General features: G+C 39.0%; 1 protein-coding gene across 2 annotated transcripts; it reads left to right on the top strand.

Annotated features, from left to right (window-relative positions):
• The first annotated feature begins 6402 nt into the window (after positions 1-6402).
• kif2c (kinesin family member 2C) lies at positions 6403-14393 on the top strand. 2 transcript variants are annotated; one of them, XM_069157304.1, is made up of 23 exons: positions 6403-6457; positions 6656-6737; positions 6821-6915; positions 7097-7198; positions 7546-7594; positions 7677-7712; positions 8444-8584; positions 8910-9044; positions 9218-9324; positions 9412-9507; positions 9601-9655; positions 9783-9945; positions 10287-10377; positions 10469-10532; positions 11572-11663; positions 11778-11920; positions 12093-12306; positions 12542-12652; positions 13217-13284; positions 13377-13455; positions 13553-13636; positions 13766-13859; positions 14194-14393. In XM_069157304.1, the coding sequence occupies exons 2-23, from the start codon at positions 6677-6679 to the stop codon at positions 14253-14255; spliced, it is 2142 nt and encodes a 713-aa protein (XP_069013405.1). In that variant the 5' UTR covers positions 6403-6457; positions 6656-6676; the 3' UTR covers positions 14256-14393. The 2 variants fall into 2 exon arrangements, with proteins under 2 accessions (XP_069013405.1, XP_069013406.1); XM_069157305.1 differs by lacking the exon at positions 7677-7712.
• The last annotated feature ends 813 nt before the right edge of the window (positions 14394-15206 follow it).

Genomic DNA, 15206 nt, shown 5'->3' with positions numbered 1-15206 from the left:
TGGAAAGAAAATCTTCACCTTATTGCATACATTTTGCATCCTGCTGAGCCTTACATGTCTTTTCTTGAAACAAGTGACACTGTGTATGAGTGCTGAAAGTTTACTTCATCTCGTTTCCAATACAAGTTGACTTGTTTGAAGATTTTAGTAGAAATTTGTGTCAAGGTAACTCAGTGATTCTGGACATTTTCTTGAAATTAAGCTGGTTTGTAATGGAAACATTTTGCAGTGATCTCACTTCACTGGAAGATTATCTTCTTTTAAGACATTTGGGATTCATTGAAACGTAAAGAATGAGTTGATATGACTGAAATGTTTGTCATGCAGCCCATCGCGTTGGTTTTGGAACAGGCTGTAAAACTGTGGGTGAAGGTGTAGTTTTTCTCTGAGAGCTTTGGGGTCCACATGTTGCACCCTGCACTAAACAAGCAAACATATGACTTCTCTGCTGAGTCCCATAAAAAGGGGAAAAAAGAAACTCTGGTGGGTTTTAAGGATTAATTTCAAAAGCACACTGACACATTTCTGCGCCATTCATGGTTTGTGGTTTCGATTGGTGTTCCCTTGAAGAGGTCGTATGCAGGCCTGCTGTATTTCAATCTTTACTGTTCATATAAAGAAACTGAAAGAATTCAGGAATAGAGTTTATGAGCTAATTTCACAGTCATGGATAAAGCTGTTTCAGATGCATTTTATTTTGTCACCAAAGTTTTAACAGATAGGTTAACATTATGTTTTAAGCTGAAAACCTTATTTGGCCTTCTTAATTTTTACTGTCAAGGTAGCCGTCTTTGCTCTCTGCAGTTTAAAGTGGAAACTGATGAAGACCAACAAGGGAAATTATGAGTGACAGAGTGGCCCCATGGACTAGTTACTGACCCAGTGGACTGAACATGTGTGTGAGGCTGTGGGTATAAAGCAGACACTGATGGTATTCCAATACTGCAGCTCACAAGACCTAAAAGTAGCTTAACGTTTCCTGCATACTCTCTCACTCATACAAAAATCATTATTACAACTGATTATGGTGTATTATAAAACAAAAAACACAATTATATATATATTATTTTTTTTTTTAAAAAGGAGAGACTGATTTGCTGATGCAGTCATCAGTGTGTTTTAAACAGTTTATGTGAAACTTACGTGGAGGCCAAAGATGAGGATTGGTAATATAGCAGGTTTTGAAATGGGCTGCAGTTTCACCAGCTTTGATTCATCCAACCAAAGTCATTTACAGGAACTAATTGAATGGTTTGAAGCCAAAGTATTAAGTCACCACTTCTGTTAGCTGGCTGCCTGAGTGTGATCAACAGAGAATCAGGGAACAGTCACTCTAACCACGTGCACACACTGACATTCACATGTTTGACTTTGTAATTTATGTTGTGGTCATAGAGTCTAAATTACAAACACAACAGTTTGTAAAAACAAAGACCATCTGGTCGAGGTGTGGCAAATTCTGATAACTGTATATACACTTTAATTGAGTAGTTCCTAACCAGGGTTCACCAGGCCCCCATGAAAGTATCACAAGATAAATCTGAGGCATTGTGAGATGACTAACGGAGTCAGAACACAAAGAACATTGTTCTGAAACATAATTTTGGATTTATTTATTTTTTTAAGACCTATATCTAGTCCTTCCTTTTTTTGGGGGGGGGGGGGGGGGGGGGGATTGAGTTTTACCTCTGTAGGATCAAAAAGGTTCAAATTAAACTGTTTCTGAAGTTTAGGGGGTAAATGTCTTTTAAATGTGAGTGCTAATTCGTAGGCATCTGAAACTCCACGAGATGCTGAGTTTTTGTAAGAGGATCAGAAGCCTGAAAGGTTGGGAACCACTGATTTGTATTTTATAAATTCATCATATGTTTTATTATTTCAAAATGTATTCTAAGTAGTAAGGCTGTCAAACGAATGTAGGGGCTTAAAAAATACACTATGTCCCACTAAACTGATGTGGAGTAGAAATATAAAGTGGTATAAGTACCTGAAATGTGTACTTAAGCACAGTACTCGACTAGTGCAGAGCAGTTTCTACTTGATTCTGTCTGGTAGTTGAGATGAATTACTCACAAACCAAACAAAGTCAGTTTTCTGTGTCCACTGTAATGATTCAGTTCAACTAGACCTCAACAATACTTTGGTATGAAATCAGATAAATTGATTAGTTTAGTGATGTTGTGTAGATATGACTAACCTGTAGACAGACGAGTCATTCCTCAAGTGTTACTGCAACTGTCTGTAGCCGATACTCTGACCACTCTTTACTACGGCGACCAGATAAATAAGCAGAATTATAGTTGAAGAAACAAATAAAATTTGCCAGCTGGGTAAACTTAAGGTGGTTGCAGGCACAGAGCCGGGGCAGTATGGTCCAGCTCAAAGGTGAATAAACTGTTTACTGAACTATCCCAAAGCTTGAAATGATGCGGTCAAAGACTACACTGATGGCAGCCTTTTCTGAAATGATGGGCCAGAAACCAAAATGGGTCACTGGCATGTTTCAGTGGATCCCCACATGCCAAGAATACTAATATTCTTAAATGAGTGAACTTTCCAGACGCACTCAGTATTTGCTCAGTTTAGCCTTTTGGCTGGAGACATTTTAAATCCCTCCTGAAGCTCCACTGGATGCACACTAAGTTCAGATGTTAAGCAGTAAATCAAACCTGTGCTATAAAAAAAAGTTCACTTAAAGGAGAAAAGGTCTGTTCTCATATTGGCTCAAGAGTCTTCTTAGTGCTCTTATTTCCAGGTCCACAGTTTGCTGCATTTTCCCACTTCTGTTTGTTGCTATATTGCGCTCTGCTGGCCGTATTGTGTAATGCTACACAGACTCCAAATATTTGACTTAAAATATATCTTCATATTACACAGATGTGAGATAGATTTTCCATTAAATAAGATGCAAACCATTTAGTTAAAATTAAGGTTACAGAAATTGAATGACTACATAGAATTGTGAATTTTTTTTTCAAGCTTATTTTATGTGTACTCACTAGAAACTTCCCTCATCATCTTATTAGTCTGTATTGGCATCATTATGCGGCCATCAGATAGCAAAAGTACACTGTGTATTTGGGAAATCAGCCAAAATGACTCATGCTGGCCAAGAACTTATTGTTTCAACTTCAAAAATCATTCTGAAGATTTAAAGTTTGAATATTAATGCTGCGTTTGGCAAACTATTACAGAAAATGTATTCCCGTTAAAACCATAGAAAAAAAATGAACAAATCATAAAGTGATGAGAGTACAAGAACCAGTAGTTCAATACACCTCTTCAGTTTCTCTTCTTCTTCTTTGTTCCTCTTGCTGCTCCTCTTCTCGTCTGTCAACCTTCCTGGGTGGTTTGTAAGTGCGCTCAGCTCACGTACAGTATGCATGTGTGTTTATTTAGTCTGTATAGGGGAACAGAGCCGTGGCCTCTGACAATTTTCTTTACACTAGGAAAATATGCTTTTGGACAGATGGAAAAAGGGGAGCAGTTAAACAGACTCAGGGCCAACAGATACAAGACCCCTCCTTCCTCAAATCAACCACCACCAACCATCCAGACTGAGAAACCCGCACCTCAAAACGCTTCTGCTTCTTTTCCATGACGGCAGTCTCCACCCAGCATGGCAGTGTAGTGACCAGTGAGACTCAAAAAGCCAAATTTCCGAACTACTGAAGCAAAATATTGGGTCTTTATCAGCATGAACAAACAAATGTGTAACAGAGCTATCAGCTTTTGCGAGAAGGCCACCCTGGAGGCTCTGCAGCATGTGTATGACATTAACTAATATCACATGATTGACTCCCAGGGTTTTAGTCGTGATTGCAGCCTTTTAACATATAATCAGTGAAGGTACAAACAAAATATATACAAATAACAGAAGTATTAACATGCTTCGTATGACATGATGCTGAAACACAAGCATGTAGCATGACTCTATAAATACACATATTTAACATAACGTTAGATGATGTTTAGATCAATTGATTTTTGGTTTATTGAATAAATGTTCATCATCACAATAAAATAAGAACAGTATCTTGAGTCCCTGGCCTTTAAGAGGCTGTCATAAGATACAGACCACCAGAACTCTACTCAGAGTTGAGACAGATATACACATGGAAACACTTAAATGATTTATTTTAACCAATGTAGCTATCAGTATTAATTACAGAAATTCAAATACCATGGAGGCTCAGTGTCATAATTACATTTAAGGTTACATTCATATGCAGCTAATTCCTGTTTCACTCTGTAATCATGTAAACCAGGAAGTTTGGTATTAACTCCCAGATATATTTTAAAGAGAAACAAATGATTAAAAGCTTTGGTGAGGATAAAAGTTACTTCGTTGACACATTAGAAAATTAAATTATTTATATATGTTGTTAGTAATCAATAAGATGTTTTCTATTGATGTAATTGTGTAAAAATCACCCTCTCTTAACATTATTTTATAACTTGAAGTCAATGATGAGGGTGTACTGAGCCCAGCGCCAGCATTCAACAATGCTATGATAATAAGTGTAATTACAGAAACAAACAAACAGAAACATCCAAGTAAACACACAAACAAAATCCCTTTTAATGCAGCAGACAGAAGTTAAACATTTTGTTATCTTACTCAGTCCTCTCAAGACCACTGAGGAGGTGTTGAGCTGAGGACTAAGGTTGTGAGAATGGATGGACTGGCTGACTGGGGAAAGAGGGGGGGAGGGGGAGTGCTCTGTGTAGAGAGCATTTGAAGGAGGGGGGGAGGGAGAGAGAGGGGGGGGGGGGTTGGAGTTTGGGGGATGAGAGAAAAAGAAGGAGGAGGGGAATACCACCCACTAAGCCAGTTGTGGAGAGGTTCTGGGGGTTGGGCTGCCCACAGGAAACAGTTGTGGCTCCATACCAGGCCTCACACCAAGCAGCCCTGGGCCACCCAGTCATCGACAGACAGACCTACCAAATGGCCTGGATGGCCAACCGACAGGGATTTGTTTATTTTTCATCCTTCGGTGGTGGGGGAGGGAGGGGGGGAAGGGGGAATTGTTCAGCACAAGCTGTTTATTAGACCTTAGATTTGTCATGTGTCAGCATTTGCTTGCAGGGAATGTGTATACATAAGTCCAGCTTGTGTATAGTTAGAAGGTTTGGAGGCTCAGAGGGTGTGGGCACGTAGTGGGGAGGCTCGGGGGCAAAAAGAAAAGAGCAAAAATGGGAAGCCTCCCACCCTGAAGGGAAGGCTGAACTGCATTATGGGTCATTCTCCAGCTGTCCCTAATTGTTGATGTCATGGGGGACTGAATTGCTGTGCCTGGTTTGCAGTGGGTGTGGGAAGAGACGGAGCATGTGCACAAACACAGGATTCCTGTGGTCACATGGATGAAATGCAGTCGGCTAAATGGATCAGCGTTTAGCAGAATTTGGGAATAATTGTGGTGTGATCGGAAAACTATTACAAGTTAAAACTCTTGAGACACAGATTGATTTATCTGAATCCGTAATAATAGTGTATGGGTAGATAACATATTTTTTAATATAATGATGTTGATTAACATCATGATATATTGTATTGTATTATTTTATTTAATAGTTTACATTACATTACATTTAACTATTTATACAAAAACACAGATAAGAATTTTTTTGCAAATACTAATACAGTGAATTATTTGATGTGGTCATAAAACTGTCATACTTATTGACCTGCAACATAACCCTCAATCATCTACATTCAGGGATATAAATATAGTGCCAACAGCAAACACACGAATGGCACCATTTTGAATTGAATATAGGCCTACCACTGAAAAAAAACAGCCACCCTACTGATATGATTATTTTTCAAATTTGGAATCTACATTTCTAAATTAGTTGCTTTGATTGATTTAATAATTTTAGTAAACAGACACCAATTTCAGAAAAACTTCAGAAAGACTTTCCACAAAACATTTTTCTATATTATTTCTATATAGACATATCTGCATATGCGATGTTACTCCTCTATCTTAAGCATGACAAAATGACTGCGTCATAGGTGATTAAATAGTAGGTCTAAACACTCCACACTCTATTGTGAATTCACTGCATTAAGTACTATAAGCTCAGTGTGTTTTTGCATTTTTACAAAAGTGGTAAGTATGACATCAAAATAGCGCCCCTGAAATGCAACTTTATTTATATATATATATAAAAATAAAAAAAAAACCATTTCAAAATTATTTCTGATGGACCCATACACAAATCTATCGGCACTATCTGCTTGTGGTTGTCATTTTACAGTCGTCTTTTCATTACAGATGTTAGTCCTAACTGATTCAGAGTGTGGCGGTATAAGGCCATTTCGATTTTACTTAAAACAGCCGTAGAAGAAGAAGGCGGAGACGAGCCAATCAGATTCTTAAAAGAGCAGGAAATAACGCCAGTTCAAATCTCGGGCGGTGCGCTGCGGTGTTCTGTTGAATTTGGCACTGAGGTAAGCTTGTTTTGGACTTTGGTCGGTAAAGGAAAAGACAAATACACTAATTATAATAATTAAAAAAAAAAAAAAGACTGTTTCGTTAACGTTTTGATGCAATATTAGTTCTATGATCGATGACAGGAGGATATAGCTTTACAGCGACCACAGCAGATAGCGAGTTAGCTCGTTAATGGGCGAACGTTACTTTTACAGCGGTACAAAGAAGAAGCTAAAATGGAGAGTAACCTGTCCAGACTTCTTGTGGGACTCTCTGTGCAGATCAGTCGCAGTGATGGTGAGTTCATATTTGACCTTCGAAATTATAACTGTATGTGCCCGGTGTGACTTTGACTTGTCGTCTGTTTGTGTGTGCACCAGGTCGAGTCCATTCGGCCACGGTGAAGTCCGTTGATCCGGTCAAATCCACGATTATGGTCGAGTGGATTGAAAGGAAGACGTGCCGAGGAAAGGAGGTCAGTCATGTCATAATCACAAAAACGTGACATGTGCAAAAACACAAACGAGACGTAATCTAAACATCAATTACGATAACTACCTGGAGTGTCTTGTATTTCGGGTTTTAGGCAAGTTTCCATTTGATCTAAGGTGAGGTTTCTGCACGTCTCCTCTTGTCTGCTCTTGTTTGTGGTGTAGGTTGAAGTGAGCGAGTTATGTGCACTCAACCCAGAGCTTTTCGACAATATAAACGTTGCCACCAACAAAGCCACTGAACCAAACCCTCCTACTCCAGGGAAGGTAAGTGTCACCCGACATTTTTTACTTGGAGCACTTTTCTGTCTCACAGTCAACACGGTGAACCTTTCACATCCATAGATGAGAACAGTGCCTTCCTGTTAATTCAACACAAGCTTTGTGCTTTAATATACAGTGTCAGGATTTGATAAAAACATAACGATAAATGTAGTCTCTTTTGAATTGGGAAACTTTATTCTAAAGCCTTAGATTTTGATTTGCTTTTGAGTTATCTTGATATCGGCCGCATGAGGCTGTGATAACATGTTACACACAACTATACCTGGCTCAGCTAAATGACTAATTGATTACGCTATATCTCATTTTCTTTCCGTTTGTCTCTTCTGCAGAAGTATGAGGGTAGATTGCGCTCATCCAGGATTCCTGCCCCTGTCTCTTGTATGTAAATTAAGTGTTTTATTTGTCTGTTTGACTGCAGTGTTCAGTATTGTCACCTAATTAGCTCGTTTCCTTTCTAAAGCTTCTGCTCCAGCAGCCACCAAGGCTGAAGAGTCAGGTCGGCATGACACGCATGTTCCTCTCACTAAAGCAAATTCTTTTTATTCTCTAATCACTCCTTTTTGTTAAAGGGGCGTGGGTGTAAATACAAAGAATCGCAATCCTGTGAGAGCTGGTTATATTCTGATAATCACTGTGATGGAAAATCACAGCATGCAAATAAACACGTGTGGGTGCCGGGTGATTCTGGGCAGCAGCTGTCTGTTTTTGTCTATTAATCCCTAAATTCTTGCTTGGAAAAAAAAAATCACACTAAGCAAAACAAGACAAAAGGAGTGCTGAGTATCATCAATACTTAGTTAGGTACTACATTTGTACTGGCATGTTTTATCTATTTAGGATGAAATGGACTGTGCTGATATGATACACTGCTTTTGTTATTCTTAAACTGAGAGATTTTCTGTCAGTTTGATTTCTATAATCAAACATTTAATTACCTTCAAGCCTTTCGGGTAAATCTTTCTGTGCTTGTGTTAATCACTCCAAACGCACAGTTCTGCCAATCGGGATCTCTAAAGAGTTTTCTTTTATCTCAGAATGGCAAACTTATATAGTTGTGGTCATTTATATATTTTGTGGACAACAAGCCTTGTGTATTTTCATTCCAGTGTATGAGGGTCTGGATAACATTTAACCCCATAAAAACAAAATGTGGCAATACATAACAATACCTTCAAGACACAGACACTCGTGTTGCAGCTGCTTGACTTGGGTTTGTCTTACTTTCAGTTGCCACTCGGTCTCAGGCCCGGCAGACGTGTATGTTCCAGGCCCCTGTTCCAGCACCGGTACAAACCATCACGTCTCTTCCAGCAAACCCACTGTCAGTCCAACCTGAACTCCCTCCGTCATCAGTCCTCACAAACTCTGGTAGGTGGTAATCTTATGAAAACAAGTTTTAAATAGAAATTCACAATTGAGAACATTTTCAAAAACAAACTGCTGTTTCACTTAACATTGTATTGTTGTTCTTGGGGAAGGGTCACTGTGACTCTGTGTCATACAGTATATTTTGGGCATCTGTGTTGCACACAATCACATCACACCTAAATAATAATGATACAAGATATAAGTATTTTTTTTTCATGTTTATTTGGTATTATATGTATAACTTAATCTTTCAGTTCATTCTTTGTTTGGTAATTTTGATTTACTTTTCATTTTTATTAACCCTCCATTCTCCTTCCTTATGTAGTAATTCCAAACCAGCAGCGCGGAAAGAATGATGCCAAAACAGCGCTGTTGCTGCCTTTTGTTCCCGAGGCCGTAAAAGAGAACGGACTTGGACCTGAGAGAATGGTTCCTCTGTTGGCAGCCAAAGTAACCAACGGTAACCACTTTTACAATATCATATCACATGGATCATATCACTGGATTTCTATGATCTACAGATGTATCCTAAAGACAGAGAAAGAGCTCCACATACAGTGTCTCAACTGAGTGAAAGTATTAACATCTAATGTTTTATTCTGTACAATAATAAAACATGTTTGTCATTTTTAGGCGCTACAGTCAGAAGAAAGTCTGTGGCTCCTGCGGAATTCAACAAAGGCAGCAAAAGGCTGTCTGCTGCCATAAAGCCCCCGGACATGCAGACCAAGAGGGGAAAGGTGACATTTGTTTTTCCTTACTTCCTTTTCAACATTAACTTACTTTGTTCCCATATTTATTTGACATTCCTTTTGTTTCCGTTTTAGTTTGGAGAGGCTTCTCGACCAAACCAGAAGTTCTATGAGATGATTCAGGACTTCAGAGAGACCTTGGAAATAAACCCAGTATCAGCTGCTGACATGGTAAGGTTGGACTCAGTAACTGTGTGCCATGTATGAAGCTGTATGCTGGTTGGGCAGTTTGTAGCACACTCCTTCTTTTTCACATCTTTGCAGATTGAGCCTCACAAGATTTGTGTGTGCGTTCGCAAGCGGCCCCTTAACAAGCAAGGTAGGTTAGAATGATATATGCGTCCACTATGCAGTATCACCTGAATATAATGTAGTAATTAATGGAAAAAATACTCACCATTGCTTTTTTTTTTACACACAGCCTTTGACATGTTTGTGTATTTCAGAGATGAATAAGAAGGAGATAGATGTGGTGTCTGTACCTGGGAAAGGTGCATTGCTGGTCCATGAGCCAAAACACAAGGTGGACCTCACCAAGTACTTGGACAACCAGGTCTTCCGTTTTGACTACTCCTTTGACGAGACCACCACCAACGACCTGGTCTACAAGTAATTACCTCCTTTCTTCTTTTACTGAGCAAAAAGTGGTTCTGATTCTTTTTTTAAATTATTTAAAATCTTGTTCAGGGTTTTTTTTTTCAGTTTCTTCCTGGTTAATTTAAAGGCCCTGACTTTGGGATCCTCTCTATTGTTGTTTTGTTTCTTTCAGTGTGGTGTAAATAATGTGGTGTATAGGAAAGTCTTCAGTATCGGAAACTTGAGGTGTACTTTTCACACATGCTGTTACTGTACTCTTCTTTCTGTCTTTTTTTTTTTTTTTTTTTTTTTTTTTTTTTTTTTTTTTTTTACAGACACTTGAGTTTATGACAGGTGTTTTTGTTTTTCTTTAGGTGCACTGCCAAACCTTTGGTGCAGTCCATTTTCGAAGGTGGAATGGCAACATGTTTTGCCTATGGCCAGACGGGAAGTGGAAAGACTCATGTAAGTCACAGCTTGCTGTAAGGGACTTGGAGTTGTATTGAAGCAGAAATGTACAAATTAGAGTTTATTCATGCGCTTTTTTCTTTTCTAGACAATGGGAGGGGATTTCACTGGGAAGCAGCAGAACAGTGCTAAAGGAATCTACGCCTTGGCAGGTATGACCAAAATCATCCCCAGATGCTCATCTGGTTTTAATGTTGATGTCTAAATTGGAATCAAAAGCAATTTTCCAATTTGCTTTTATCTGCATTGTTTGTATTTGTTCAAATTGACTATGAGACCCATTGCTCCACCAATGTTAAACTGCATGTGACCCCTGCCTCAGCTGGTAATGTAAATATGGGTCACCAGTAAGTGGGGGTCAAAATGCCATTACAGGCTGGTTTATTACAATCATGGTGACAAACATCAGTTCTATAAAAGAAGTTTTAGCCTCTTGCTGTAGTGGTTCAGTGCACCAATCAACATGCTACAGAACTGGAGGTGAATAACCAAAACTACATGCAAAACACCTCCCTATTTCCTAACAGCATAACATCCAGACTACTACCAGTGCCACAGCAAACCTTAAATGATATCACTGCAGTCAACAGGTGAACCCCCCCCCCCCCCCCTCCCCACAACTTACCGGCCACTCCTGTGACTGGAGGCTGACAACAACCGCAGCACTAAAACGGATAAAACTGTATTAAATGACACTTTATTCAATCTAGTAACACACTGGTAAAATAATATAAAATCAATAATGTAAAATAAGCCAGCACTGTACCTGTAAACTGAACACATCACTTACTCCTTTCAATTTACCCACAAGTAAACAATTTAATAATAAACAATAAAATGTTCTCGGACCCTCGTTTTTATAATTCAATGTTTACATAATATCTAATACGTAACAGTGCATTTGCACCCGTACTTTACCGTAATGATAAAAAAAAAAAAAAAAAAAAATCCTAATTAAACCACAAACAGTTTATTTGTCTTACTAAGAAGACTTGTGCAAAAGAGTGATCACAGGAACAGGAATGGAAACTGAAACATCTGTGCTTCACGACCATCCTAAATGCTGATGTGCTCTCACCTTGCTTGGCTATATTGTGGCTGGGTGTGAGTGTCCCCCTCCTACAGACACAGCATTCAGGCCTGTTGCATGAGAACTAGGCTTTGATTGACTTCTGAGTCTTTCCCTCGTAGCCCAGGATGTTTTCTCACAGCTCAACCACCGGAAGTTTGCTCACTTGGATCTCTCTGTCTACGTCAGCTTCTTTGAGATTTACAATGGCAAAGTAAGAAAAAAAAAAAAAAAAAAAAACTTTTCTCTGTGAACACATTTTAGAACATTTGACTTAAAATCAGCCGATTCAAGTTATCCTGAAAGTAAAATATATTTTTTGATTTAGGTGTATGACCTGCTGAATAAGAAAGCCAAGCTCCGTGTTTTGGAGGATGAGCGACAGCAGGTTCAGGTGGTCGGCCTGGAGGAGATCGAAGTGTCCATGGCAGACGAGGTCATCAGGATGATACAGATAGGCAGTGCCTGCAGGTACTAAAATGCTTTTATGGTTTCACTTCATTATTTCAAGTTACAACTTTGTTCAACCTAAAGGCATTGAATGTTTCAAACTGTTACCAGCTAAGAAAACGTGCCATGCAATCGAAGCATTTATGAGTCCACCCTTAATTTTCTTATTTTCCTGCTTTGTTGTCTTTTCCAGAACATCAGGTCAGACTTCAGCCAATGCCAACTCGTCCCGCTCTCATGCCATCCTCCAGATTGTGCTACGGCGCAACAACCGTGCCGCCACCCTGCACGGCAAATTTTCATTGGTCGATTTGGCTGGCAATGAGCGCGGCACAGATGTCAGCAGCAACGACCGCAGCACTTTGGTTGAGACTGCCGAGATCAACCGAAGCCTGTTGGCTCTCAAGGTAGACTATGACTAAGGTGGAGGCAGGCGATTCTTGATGATTAACTAGCTGTGGCTGCAAAGAGTTTGCTTTCTCTCCTGCACCTGAGCTAGGGTGCAGATAAAGTAACTGTGGCTCTCTGAAATTAAAACCGTAAAGAAGAGTGCTTCTCTTCTGACATTCTCATCACTCTTTCCAAATATGAAATGTGCATGCACAGCACAGCACCTGAAAGAATGTCTAACCCGCCCTGTAGGAGTGCATTCGGTCACTGGGAATGAACAGCGATCATATTCCTTTCCGGATGAGCACTTTGACCAAAGTCCTCAGGGATTCCTTCATTGGGGAAAAGTCCAGGACTTGCATGGTATGTTGAAACACCAAACATTTCTTACTCAGTCTGGCGTATCTTGTATTGTGGTCTGGTTATATTGTACTGGGTGACGCACACCAGTGTACATGGGTTTAAAGTTTCAGTTGTAGGATTTAGCAAGGATTTTGTTGGGAGAAGTGTAATATAATATTCGTAATTATATTTGCATTAGTGTACGATCACTGGAAACTATGCATTGTTGTGTTTTCATTACCTTAAAAGGAGCCCTTTATAATTTAATAGGGAGTGTGTCCTCTTCCTCTGAGCTCACCATGTTGCATCGACATGTTTCTGTTGTAGTAGAGATCCAGAATGGACCAACAAATACTGGATCTGGCCTTTTGCATTTTTTGAAAGTTTTGTAAACAATGGTAGAGTCTGTTACACACTTGGAAGAGGAGAGTGAGGCGAAGGATGTTCAGTTGGTTGCAATCTGCAAACTGACCGCTACATGCCACTAAATCCTCCACCCTGCTTTTGTTAAAAGAGCAGCGTGTAGGATTTGCAGATTTAAAATGCAGAATGAATGTTGGCATATTTTTCCTCCTTCCCTCTTAGATTGCTATGGTGTCTCCAGGCATGGCTTCATGTGAATATACAATGAACACGCTACGTTATGCTGACAGGTACATATTTAGCTTTTTTTAAGTTTCAAGTTTTAATTTGATGGCTTTTTTCCCCAGCACAATAAAGTTTGAACTTTTCTGTTCTTTGGCAGAGTGAAGGAACTCAATGGAAATACCAAAGCCATTGGAGCACCTAAGGCACTAGAGCCTGCAAATATCTCCTCAGAAGAGGTAAGCTTGCACAGCGCGAGTCCAAAATCATTAATACTAGGGAATATATCCTGTGTATGATTTGTTAAATTGGGTTTATTGCCTTTGTGTGGTGTAGGAGGAATCTGTTGTGGAGACCAGTGTGTATGATGCTATATCTCAGGTGGCAGAGCTGGAGGAGAAAGTTTATACAGAACTTCAGGTAGTGTTTTTTTTTTTTTATTATTATTATTTTTATATCTTGGCTCTTCTTTATGGTACACAAGTCATATTGCAACTTTTAGAAGTGCTTTTGTAAATCCTCACACCTTTTTAAACATTTCATCCTCAGAACGGAAACAACATTTTAAAAGCAATGGACCAGACCTCGTACAACATCGAGGCCGGGCTTCCCGACCTGATGGATCATTCACGGAAGTTATTGGGTATGAACAAAGCACTGCTTTACTTGTGGTTTAGTGGTAATAATAATAAATCTAATGTTGCCTTTTTTTAGGTTGGTGTTGTTGAATATTCCACAACAGGTTTTACACTTATTCTCACTGGGCTCCGGCTTTTGTTTAAAGCCATCCACACCAGATAATAGAGCTTCTGCATTTGTGTTAAACCTGAAAGTTAACCAAAAATATGTACATTACAACCCGTCAGCTTGTTATTTAGTTATTATTTAAAGTAGTGTCCAGCTACGCATGAGGTATAAAGAGCCAAAATCTGTGAGTGACTGGTTTACATTATTTTAATCTTATTTATTATCCACAGATGTCATTCTGAATTTGCAGTCTGTTGTGGATCAGGAGAAAATGGCAAGGCTGAACCTCTGAAAGGAGCCTAAAAACCCAACCACAAGTACAAACTATCAAAGCCTTTTCTGTCATAAATAACTTTCTTTGTTTTTGTTGTCAATTTGTATTGTCTACAAAGTTTTAAAACACTACCTTAATAAAGACTTTTTATGGAAAGGTTTATTTGTTATTTTATTAACTAAAGAATATCATCAAAATGTCCTTCAAAACTTACCAGTCTTGTAAGACATCACTTTGAAATACTGGTTCGGCTGTTAGATGCAGCATGTTTTGCTATGGATGTTTTTATGTCTTACAGCGGTGTATGCAGAATTATTTGAACACGAGTCAAACCCCAAACCATTTGTTTGTATCCAGAAAACACATATAGCTTCTATCACGTACAATATCTGAAAATGAATGTCAAAGAAATCCCAGGGATGTGTGGGATGTGGTCATGGACCTTAATCCATTATTCAACAGCTTCAATATATTCAGAGATTAAAACTCACATGGGATGCTTAGGGCAACTGCTCATATTCAGACTGAGTACGCCGCTTACGGACTTGAGCTTGAGCCACAACTTTGAATGCAAGATGATCTCCTGCCTGCACAAAGTAGGGTGACGGCTATCTTCAAAAGTTTCTGTTAATTAACACCAATTAACTGAACTGTTACAAAAGTCATCATGAGGGTTAAAGTTTAAGATTCAGGTTGGATGGAGAATACATTTGAGTTATAGGTTGCAGTGAGCCAAAGATTTCTCACAATGCAGATAATCAACTGGGAAGATTGGTGATGCAGTGGTTAGCAGGGTTGTGTATCAATAGGAAGGTTGGTGGTTCAATTCTCCCTTTTGTTAGGACTTTAAAAAAAATTCATACTATATCAATCAAATAGTCCGTTAGACTACGCTTGATTCTATTCTCTACTTTTTTTTTTTTTACTGCTTATTTCTCCTTATGATCAAGTCTACTTGACTGTTTTAAT

This window comes from Embiotoca jacksoni, unplaced genomic scaffold (genome assembly GCF_022577435.1).
Source record: "Embiotoca jacksoni isolate LCO1_2020_lvr unplaced genomic scaffold, fEmbJac1.0.p SCAF_22, whole genome shotgun sequence".
NCBI classification, from domain to species: Eukaryota; Metazoa; Chordata; class Actinopteri; family Embiotocidae; genus Embiotoca; species Embiotoca jacksoni.
Note: the sequence above shows the minus strand (reverse complement) of the source record. Positions and strands in the feature narration are given on the sequence as shown.

What these genes read in the sequence shown, in the direction of transcription:
- kif2c (XM_069157304.1), top strand. Translation starts at nt 6,677, where the DNA reads ATGGAGAGTAACCTGTCCAGACTTCTTGTGGGACTCTCTGTGCAGATC. An exon ending in CGGGAAGTGGAAAGACTCAT is followed by an intron (nt 10,378 to 10,468) that starts GTAAGTCACAGC and finishes TTTCTTTTCTAG; the next exon opens with ACAATGGGAGGGGATTTCAC. An exon ending in AGGAATCTACGCCTTGGCAG is followed by an intron (nt 10,533 to 11,571) that starts GTATGACCAAAA and finishes TTTCCCTCGTAG; the next exon opens with CCCAGGATGTTTTCTCACAG.